This window comes from Sinocyclocheilus rhinocerous, unplaced genomic scaffold (genome assembly GCF_001515625.1).
Source record: "Sinocyclocheilus rhinocerous isolate Xijiao unplaced genomic scaffold, SAMN03320098_v1.1 scaffold1842, whole genome shotgun sequence".
Lineage (NCBI taxonomy): Eukaryota > Metazoa > Chordata > Actinopteri > Cypriniformes > Cyprinidae > Sinocyclocheilus > Sinocyclocheilus rhinocerous.
Genome location: NW_015667292.1, coordinates 689,888 through 701,011, shown reverse-complemented (window position 1 = coordinate 701,011; position 11,124 = coordinate 689,888). Strand labels below are relative to the sequence as shown.

Sequence of the window (11,124 nt, the reverse complement as noted above, 5' to 3'; positions counted from 1 at the left end):
AGGACTCTAACAACAAGGGGCCAGAAATGGCATCAGAAAAAGACAACAAAAGGGCGGTTTAAGGAGAAAAAGACGACGGCAGAATGGAGGCAGGAGGGGTGGAGACAATAGTGACATGGGATGGAGCACCAGGGTCCAGTTTTCGTGAAAAAGGGGTTAGAATGTCTTACTCAACCCCCTGGTTCCCTAACGTCCACCTGCCGCATAAAGACACGCACTCGCGATCAGCACCGAGCAATAACAAATCTCCACTTCAGCTGTGTTTCTGCTTTTCCTATGCTTGTATGTTTGGGATCTTCTCATTATGTTACACACACATTTTGTCCTTAGATATCGATGTTTAACAATCAAGCTATAGTTTATACTTAATATGGTTTCTTTTTATGACATATAAATGTACAAAACAGTACATTGTGAGTGCATACATGTTATATGGACACTTAAGCCACAAATGAAAATGTATCTTTGCATTAAATCAAATATCTAAGACAGTCCATTTGTTTAAAAATTATTTGAAAAAATACATTTTTAGTAGTGCTGTCAAACGATTAATCGCATCCAAAATAAAAGTTTTTGTTTACAGAATATATGTGTGTGTACATATATTTATTATGTATATATAAAGACACACACATCCAGTATATATTGTGAAAACAGTCAAAGGTTCTTTAAAGAACCGTCTCTTTCTTACCTTTTTATAATCTGAAGAACCTTCTTTCGCCACAAATAACCTTTTGTGAAACTGAAAGATTCTTCAGATGTTAAAGGTTCTTTATGGAACCATTTATACAAAAAAGTTTTTTCTATGGCATCGTGAAGCACCTTTATTTTTAAGTGTATAATGAAGTAATATTGCACTTCAAAATAACTGTTTCCTATTGTAATACATTTTAAATGTATTGCTGTGATGGAAAAGATGAATTTTCAACAGCCATTACTCCAGTCTTCTGTTTCGCATGATCCTTCAGAAATCATTCTAATATGCTCATTTGGTGCTCAAGAAATATTTCTCATTATTATCAATGCTGAAAACAGTTAATACTTAATATTTTTGTGGAAACAATGATAATTTTTTCAGGATTCTTTGGTGAATAGAATGTTCAACAGAATTTATGTAAGTATTTATTTATTTATTTATTTGTTCGTTTATTTATATGTTCGTTCATTTATTTATTTATCTATCATAACAGTATAAAAGTCTTTACCACCATTTTTTATCAATCTGATCAATAAAAGTATTTATAATAAATGTCATATTTTCTAAAATCTAAAATAATTATATAAGTTATAAATATTGTTTGTAAGTATCTTTTTTATTTTATTTTAACTGCTGCGGTTTTACAATGGTACAGCGGTGCATAATCATGTTAAAAGAGCTTTTCCAATTCCATATCCTATCACTGTACTTCACCAAAATACAACAAAAGCATCCCATATCATCTCATCTTCTCGTGACAGAGACAGGAAAGCCAATGCAGATGAGAAAAGGTCAGTTTAGTGAGATTGCATCACATTGGCATTGTGTACAAATTGTCCGTCCACACATAGACATAGAGAGTCGATTATCAGATAAAAGCATTTGCCCAAACACAGGTTCAGGCATGTAAAGAAAGAGAGGAGGGAGTGGAAAAGAGGAAAAACCAACCACCATGGGATATTTTCATGCCCAGGAGACATCACAAAATAAAACAGACGGCTAGTGTGCACCACACCTCATCACGCTTCAACATCATTTGACACTGACAACGTTCTACAGCTCAACTAAAGTAAATCCAAGCCTGAATTATCTAGAGCATGACTGAGACTGATTTTAATCAGGTTATATTTCCTCACACAGGTTATATCACTATTTCAACAGAGTAGCTAAGTACTATTGATACAAGTACGCATACTAGCAATTTCCCTATAGCAAGGCCTAACATACCATGGACACAGTATACTGAAAGGAAGTCAGTTGGCGCTCGTGTGACTCCTTAAGGTGGGGTTTTGGAGTTAATGTGTGACAATGTGTGTAGGTAACCTATGAAACAGGTGCACAAATGGAAAGACTGATTCGGTTACCATAGCATTTAAGACACAATCAAACATCACGAGCGTTGCAAGGAAAACAATGTAAGCGGCCATTTGTGGCCGCGTCTGTCTTAATGATTGATTCCTAAGCAAGTCTGTGGCATGTAGAGTTCTGTTTACTCTCGTCTTCTCAGACTTTCTGTGAGCTGATGTCATCTAAGTGTTAATAGAGCATTAGAAATACCTGACGGAGCAGCCGGATTGGTCACTTGCACTTTTAAACACACACATATACTGGCACACACCCTGTGACCTTTGGACTTATAGAAAGCTGTGAGCTTACAGAATACTGAATCAACAATGAGAGAGAGAGAGAGAGAGAGCCACCCTTCTGTGAAGAATTCCTAAACATGCTTCCTGTCTGACTAAGTAACAGGTGGGGTTTGTATAGCACCAGTACACTCTAAAAAATGCTGTGTTAAATTCAACCCAGTGCTGGGTAAAATAGGGACAAACCCAGCAATTGGGCTGTTTTGACCCAGCGGTTGGTTTAAATGTTTAACCCAACCTTCTGGGCAGTAACCCAACCGCTGGGTCAAAACAACCCAATTGATGGGTTGGTCCCTATTTAACCCAGCACTGGGTTGTATTTAACCCAGCATTTTTTAGAGTGTACAGACGTGAATGGGCAACAATCTGTCTCACTTTTCTCTGGATAGCGCAATAATTTGACTGTACTCTATCAGTACTGTATACTATTGTACATACAGTGGCTCCCAGAAGTAGTAACTTTACCGCTTAGTAAAGTTATTTTCTAAGTGGTTTTTGCAATGACTTTTAACTTGATGTTCCCAAAATGATTTCTAGAGAATGTGATGTCATTTTTCCTCTGTTTACACAGGTATAGTTCATCACATTAACTATGAATATGATCCACTAACATCTGACAACTTGGGTGTCTTATTTTTGAATGGTATATATATATATATATATATATATATATTAGTATTTAGTTAAACTTAAGTTAAAGTTAACAACAAGTGTTCACAGAATCATGGAACCAGAAATTACTAATTCAGATTTACAGCTGTAGGTTCAGTGCTTTACCACAAAACAAGACAAAAACAAACATCACCTTATTTGGACTCGTTTTATTTGGTTGATGATTCCAAACATCACAAAAATGCAAACAACCTCTGAACTCTGACCTAGAGATAGCATCCTAGTGCACACTAGCTGTTCGCAAACAGAGTATCAGTGTGGCAAGGTGCTCCTCTCTGTTGCTTTCTTTGTCTCGTCGAGGCGTGAGTGATTAGAGCTTGCGTTAGGAGTCATTATCTGAGTGTCTGCACAGCTCCGTCTGTCCTGAATGGGCCCAGTGGGTAAATCAACACACTCACTACTAGTGCAATTCACCCCCCCCCCAAATCTCCACTGACTAATTTAAACATCCTCATTACAGTTAGATGTTAGATGTAGATGTAGTACAGTTAGATACAGTTACATGTGGCATCTTCCCAATGTTTTTTTTTTTTTTTAACTAACATAAAGTTTCATTTTGTTGATTTGTTAAGCTATTTTTCTAGTAAGCCTAACCAGTGTAACTATCACATTTTCTATTCAATTTAGGGTGGAAACCATGTCATAGTTCCGGACTTATTAAATGATTAAAAGCTTAATTTCACACAATGATATGAATGACGACACCTGTTACACCAGAAACAGAAATGATACATATTAGTTATATATATTAGTTTCATAGATAGATAGATAGATAGATAGATAGATAGATGGGGCCGTTTTTTCCACACAGATGACTGTCAGTGGCCCCTGGTGAAAAAAGGGTTGGGGCCTGAAAGTTGTGGGCGTGTCATTGCGGGTGGAGTATTTTCACTCCACTGAACCTCTACGGAGTGAGTAATTACTGGCTCCGCAGCCAACAGAGGGAACACGCGCTCTGCTACACAGAAAAATACGGTCTCAACAAATTAGTAGAAGAGTTTGGCGTGGAATTTATATCTGTAAAAGTGCGTGAAAGGACTCCAATGGACTGCTAGGAAACACACTGAAGGAAATGGCAGGAAGCACCTGAAACCTGTTGCTCTGAGCACTAACGCGAAAGGCGATTTTATTTTTTATTATTCAACCTTACTTATACTTTAAAAAAAAAACGAATTTATTTTTGGACGTCAGGTATCTTTCTCTTATTTTCTTCTCGATTTTTCGGCGTCTTTTTTGTTGTGAATCCGCCGGATTGCATTCATCGGATACATTCACCTGCCATGTGGAATTTAAAGCAGATCAGAAAGGAAACTGACGCTTAAAATGTTACTTTGCTACAATATATCCGCGGGAAATGAACTTTCGACCTTAACACGGTTTACTCGGTGAATGATTGACCATTTCGTCCACGGATGCGCGTGCTTTTCCATGGTACGTTCTGACAATCAATTCTATGTTTATGAATTTCTGTAGAATTATTAAGCTATTGTTTGATTTAACTGTAGTTGTTCTCTTACTCTTTCAGCCCGTGTTTAGGATCATGGTCTGTATGAAATGCACTCACACAGTTGGAAGAAAGTGTGCTCCTGATCTGGAATGAAACTTCACTGTGATTTACAACCTTGTGGACTGTGGACATGCTGCTGGAGCAATTAAGGTTTCCTTTTGGGATTTCTTCTTTCCGAAACGCAGCAATAAATTAAAAAAAGAAAGGAAGGAAGGGAAAAAACCTGAGCTGAGAAAATACTCAAGAATTGAAATTAATAGTTTTCCAGTATGAGGAAACCTGCAGATAAGCATCATTTCACCATGGAGACCTCAGGGATGCACCTGGTCGGATTTTGGCTTCACGTTCTGCTGCTGTTGCAACTGTCTAGGCTTGGCGATGCCGCCTCTAAGGATATAGTGTGCGAGCCCATCACTGTACCGATGTGCAAAGGGATTGGATACAATCACACCTACATGCCCAACCAGTTCAATCATGACACCCAGGATGAAGTCGGCTTGGAAGTGCACCAGTTTTGGCCACTTGTCCGTATCCGTTGCTCCCCGGACTTGCTTTTCTTCCTGTGCAGTATGTACACCCCGATATGTCTTCAGGACTACAAAAAGCCTCTGCCACCGTGCAGGTCTGTGTGCGAGAGGGCTAAGAGGGGTTGCTCCCCCCTCATGATCCAGTATGGGTTTGAGTGGCCAGAGCGGATGAGTTGCGAGCAGCTGCCTATGCTGGGCGACACCGATCGGCTTTGTATGGACAGGAACAGCAGTGAGACCACAACTCTATCACCTCCTTTCCCCAAACCCACTCCCAAAGGAACGCCTAGACATAGAGCCACTGCAAAATCTGCTCCGCCGCAGAAGTGTGACCGTGAGTGCCATTGTCGAAACCCCCTAGTGACAATTAAGCAGGACGTACATCCTCTTCATAACCGGGTACATACCAGCTCTCTACCCAATTGCGCTTTGCCTTGCCACCAACCATACTTTTCCCTGGATGAGCGTGCCTTCACAACCTTCTGGATCGGCCTTTGGTCGATGCTGTGCTTTGTCTCGACGCTCACCACTGTGGCCACTTTCCTCATCGACATGGAGCGTTTCAAATATCCAGAGCGGCCGATTATCTTCCTGGCTGCTTGTTATCTGTTTGTGTCGCTGGGGTACATTGTGCGACTGCTTGCGGGCCATGAGCGGGTAGCTTGCGAGGGCTCCGGCAACCAACAGCACATCCTCTATGACACCACGGGTCCAGCCCTTTGCACGCTAGTTTTCCTGCTCATATATTTTTTTGGAATGGCCAGCTCCATCTGGTGGGTGGTGCTTTCCTTCACCTGGTTCCTGGCGGCAGGAATGAAATGGGGGAACGAGGCCATCGCGGGTTACTCGCAGTACTTCCACCTTGCTGCTTGGCTCGTCCCTAGTGTCAAGTCCATCGCTGTCCTGGCTTTGAGTTCGGTGGATGGTGACCCCGTGGCTGGGATCTGTTACATCGGCAACCAGAGTTTGGAGAGCCTACGTGGCTTCGTATTGGCACCGCTGGTCGTCTACCTCTTCACTGGCTCCCTCTTCCTTCTGGCCGGATTCGTTTCACTCTTCCGGATCCGTAGCGTTATTAAACAAGGCGGCACCAAGACAGACAAGCTGGAGAAGTTCATGATCCGGATTGGGCTCTTCACCGTCCTGTACACCGTGCCCGCAACTATTGTGGTGGCTTGCCTGGTGTATGAGCAACATTACAGGCCAGGTTGGGAGCGGGCACTGGCCTGTTCTTGCCCATCCGAGCGTCAGCGGCTCGGCATAGGGCCGGACTATGCCGTCTTCATGCTGAAATACTTCATGTGCCTTGTAGTAGGCATTACCTCAGGTGTTTGGATCTGGTCCGGGAAGACTCTGGAGTCCTGGAAACGCTTTGTGACGCGGTACCTCCCCTGTAGGACCCGGAAGCCACCTGTATCGGGCTCGTCCATGTACAGCGAGGCCAGCACCGCTCTCACAGCCCGAGCCGGAACGGCACCCACTGGGACCTATCACAAATCAGCACCTTCATCACATGTCTGAGCATTGGCCAGAAAGCCCTTGTCCTTTATAAACCCTACAACTGTCAAATGAGTGACGCATGAAGTGTGCAGGTCATGACTCTGAATGAGCAGGTGTCTATTTGACCAACATCACCGGATATGATGGACGGAACGAATATATTATGAAGGATTTTTACAGACTATTGGTTGTTTCATTGTAGTCAAGCTCTTCTCATTCACTGGTCTAATTTGCAAAGCAATGAACATGTTAATACTTTGTGAGGAAAAGATGATCTCTACAATCGTAGCAAGCATGGTAGCCATCTTCTATGTTTTTTAGATCGTGAATGATGGAAAAAAGATCTCAGAAGTTTTATACTTGATATGAGTCAAGACAAATTGAGGGGGTTGTGGAGATATTTTATTTATTTGTGTATTCTTGTAAATATGCTATTGAAGAACTTTGTGATATCTCCGATTACATTCGCTCTGCTGTGTTTGTGACTATCAGCATTTTACAGGATGTCAGTAGGATCATTTTAAATACCCTCTCCATGTTTCTAATTTACAAATTTGGACATAGGATGCAAATAGGTGCTTTCATGCGTTCTCTGTAACCAAGAACAACACTTTTTCATCTTATATTGTGCAAGTGGAGGTCTAGTAAAGAAGCCGTTCACATTCACTTAAAGTTGTTGCAGGCATTTCTGCACAGGTTAATGCTGACCGAATGTTCTTCAGTGTCCCTCAACAACCACTTAACGGGTTGTGTGTTTCAAAGCTATCCCTCCACTGATAATAGATTGTTGGTTAGCATCTATTGGGCAGTGTTAGGGATGTGAATGTACCATCTATAGAGTTGTTTGAAGAATCTGTAGGTCTATAGTGTGAGCTGGACTCCCCTCTTGTGGTCAGTGGTTCAACTTTCATGAGGTTCAGGCGTTAACCAGCAGCCTAGGTTTGCCGAGGAGAAGGCCAAATATTAACTGGTTTCAAAACAAAGTGGAACAACATTGTTTCTTTTGGTCTGTTCATTTCCTTGTAAAGCCTCATGATCCAGTCTTTGGTTGTTTTATGTCATTTCACCTTATTTGTGTTTTGAATAAAAAAAACCAGGGTTGGGTATGCACTTTTAGCAGACAGAATCTGTACATTGTTTTTGTAGATCTGTGTGAAATCTTTCAGTGGAGCATTAAGGTGCAAGTGTAAGCATTGTTTGGCTACTTTTTACTGTCCAAGATGTTGTAGAAATAACTTTTCCTGTGTGGTCTTTAAAATGCTTCAGGATTTTGCTGCATGTCTGGTTGTGTACATACTCGTTTGGCTCTATTCATATGTAAATCTTGTAGAAGACGAGTCCAGGCTGCAACTCTGTACATATGTTTTGTAAAAGATATGAAATACAGTGCTACAATTTTAAAGAGATTCTTAGATATTTATGAAAAGTGTCTTTTACATGTTTCTTTTGTTTCTCTTACTGGTAGAGAATAAAAGTGAGGAGCAATTTGTGAACTGGCAAGTCAAACGATTGGTCCATCATTTATTGTGCTTTTATTTGTACTGCTGTTTTGGAGAGGAAAAAAAAAACAGTTCACCCCATTGATCTAAAAAACAAAAAACAAATCCAAAAATGTCTAATATTTTTACCTTTAATGTTTTTTTGTTAGTAGAATGCTATCAATTTCAGATTTTGTAACGGGCACTAAAACCCTGCACTTTATTCATATTTTCTTTTACATTGTTTAAAACAAATATGGTTCTAACAAAGTTAATTAGCCCTTATTGTGAAAGAAAGAGCTGTAAGTGTTAAAATCCCTGGATTCATTTTTCAGTGTAATACAACAAACACAAACCACCATGTTGACAGTTGACCTTGTAAAACATTCTTCAAACATAAATTCAGACGCGTTACATGATTAGTGTTTATTTAAAATACTCAATCTGCAAATGATTTCAATTAAAAACTGACATTTCACAGCTAGTAGCCTACATAGTAAGCAAAAAACAAACAAAAGAAACCATTTCAGTCTGTTTTTGTCTCTATGTTGTTCTGCACCGGTTGGGTAAGGTGTAGGATCTTTCAACCGGCGTAACGTCGCCAAAGGCGAGGGAAAAGAACGAGTTTTGTCCATTGAACTTCATCTTGGAGTGGCCACTGTTCCGAGAAAAATCTCTTAAGAAAGAACGGCATTGGATCTGCGGATGCCCACTAGGTTGTCTGCGCTGAATGATCTCCTCATGGCCACTCTGCTCAGATCCTTGTACTTATCCTCACATAGTCTTGATATAGCCTTTAAAAGAAAGCAATTATATGAGGATTTTTGCAAATAAATGGACCCATTAGAAAAAGAAGCATGGCTTTACATTCAAAAATGAGTAAATGTTTTAGGTCTGCTGCCCACCTCTAATTTCTGCGCTCGTTCGTTTCTCAATGGCTCCAAAGGAAAGCTCAGGTTGTTGTCGTCTGCTAAAGAGCGCAGGTCAAAGTAATACTTGGCGTAGACGCTGGCCGGCACATTAATGTTAAACTGTAGCAGCTCCAGAAAATGTCTTTCCATCTCATTCCTGAAAAATGGATTGTGAGATTCAACGAGTCAGGATTGTCTTTTCGGAGTTGAACTCACAGACAATAGTACCAATATAAATAAAGACAGATATTAAAAAAGATAACCAGATTTTCAAAAAAGAAGTAACATGAAAACTATACAATCCATTACTGGCATGTCAAGCATTGACATTGTGAGATTTTTTTTGCCATATTCAAAACTATTTTAAACAACATTTCCAATTTTGTTCACACTACCGTTCTAAAGTTTGTGGTTGGTAAGACTTTAACGTTTATGATATAACTTTCTTATGCCAATTAAAAATACAGTATAACAGCAATATTGTGAAATATTATTCCATTTTAAGGTAAGTGTTTTCTATTTTAATATTTTTGTTAATGTCATTTATTTCTGTAATGGCAAAAATGAATTTTTACCAGCCATTACTCCAGTCTTCAATGTCACATGATCCTTCAATAATCATTCTAATACACTGATTTGGTGCTCAAGAAATATTTCTTATCAAAGATGAAAACATTTGTGCTGTTTATATTTTTGTGGAAACAGTGATTTTTTCGAAATTTTTTTCAAGATTCTTTGAATATAAAGTTAAAAAGAAATTTTTTTTGTAACGGTTTTACTGATATTTTTGTAAAATATCTTTACTGTCACTAACTCAATACACCCTTGCTAAATATAATTTTGTGTGTGTGTGTGTGTGTGTGCGCGCGTGCGTGTATACATATACATACACATACATATGTTCATGCTGTTTTTCCACTACTTTATTATAATAGTAATATTTAAAATCCTAGAGATTCTCTGCTGCGTCTGAGAGCAGGTACGGAGACTGTCACCGTGTCACCTGACTGTTTTGGGAAAAGCAGACATTAGGTTGAGGTTGGTATGGGTGGTGTTGAGAGAGGGGGGGAGGGAGGCAGTTCAGTCGCTAGTGGCAACAAATGGAGTGGGCGAGAGCCTGGACCATTGTAGAGGAGTCTGAGAGCACTTGAAGCCCGCCAGCCCAGAGGCTCACAAAGACTGCTTCAATGAAAGTGATGAAAATAGAGCGAAGGGGCAGAGAGGAGAGAAGAGGGACATGGCCTTTAACATACACAATCAGGTAGAACAGACACGTACACACACAAACCCTGTCTGTGTCATTTATATGGATATTGAGACATGAGAACAAACAAAAAAAACAAGGTTTTGAAGTGTGTCGCTTCATTTTTTTGAAAGTCGTGCACGCTTGTTTCAAGGGATATGGGAAGTTGTGAGGTATGTAGGAGTTGTAGACTGGAATGAGTTGACAGAGGAATGAAGTGACACACAGTACTGTCTCCTCCTGACTGCAGCACATGTTGGATTTTGGATGGTGTGTTGATGTATCGCATCGAGACGTTTTGTTCTAGATTATTTCGACTGTACAAATGAGCTGTAACATTTCAGCAGAACGGACAGTGACTAGATCATCTCACTCACATGTCCTCAACAGTGATGTCTTTGAGGATCTGACAGTAGTCGACGTTCCACACGGCCTGATCGTCCCAGACTTTCGAGGCCAGTAGGATGGCTCCCAGAACAATCCTCTTCCAGTTAGATGGGCAAATGTCCAGCTCGGCATACGTCAACAGCCTCTCCAAATATACCTGCAGCAAAGACAGTGGACACCTATGTTTTCAAAAGATGCTTCTTACAAAGGCAAATTGTGATAAAGCATGTGTATTATTGTGTGCAAATTAGAATTATAGGTGCAGTAGGAGATCTTGGAAAATGCTAACTTTAGCCTGAGAGCACTGAAAGCGAACGTCCCACCCTCTCAATCGCCGTCCAAAGCCACGCTCCCTGAACGCATATATGCTCACAGACCAGAATACCAGAGACAACATTACTACAATAGGCTACATCAGCGGTTCCCAATTCCAGTCCTCACACTGGATGTGAAGACGTGTGTGTGTGTGAGTGTGATGTGTGTGAAGACGCTGCGCAGCGCAAATCCGTGAATGAATGTTCTGAAGTGAAGTAAACTTCAACGGATTTCCCCTGCTCAG

The 11,124-nt window shown here is 40.4% G+C and overlaps 2 protein-coding genes across 2 annotated transcripts in view; one reads left to right on the top strand and one right to left on the bottom strand.

Moving 5' to 3' along the window:
* The first annotated feature begins 4,157 nt into the window (after positions 1-4,157).
* fzd5 (frizzled class receptor 5) lies at positions 4,158-7,781 on the top strand. Its single transcript, XM_016545376.1, has 2 exons — positions 4,158-4,443; positions 4,538-7,781. The coding sequence occupies exon 2, from the start codon at positions 4,789-4,791 to the stop codon at positions 6,565-6,567; it is 1,779 nt and encodes a 592-aa protein (XP_016400862.1). The 5' UTR covers positions 4,158-4,443; positions 4,538-4,788; the 3' UTR covers positions 6,568-7,781.
* Positions 7,782-8,435: 654 nt separating this feature from the next.
* The window catches only part of ccnyl1 (cyclin Y-like 1), a 14,848-nt gene continuing 12,159 nt past the window's right edge, over positions 8,436-11,124 (bottom strand). The window contains exons 8-10 of the mRNA XM_016545377.1: positions 10,556-10,722; positions 8,930-9,092; positions 8,436-8,818 (exon numbers count right to left, since the gene is read on the bottom strand). Coding sequence (XP_016400863.1) covers positions 8,702-8,818; positions 8,930-9,092; positions 10,556-10,722 — 447 coding nt within the window. The 3' untranslated portion in view covers positions 8,436-8,701. The remainder of the gene's footprint in view (positions 8,819-8,929; positions 9,093-10,555; positions 10,723-11,124) is intronic.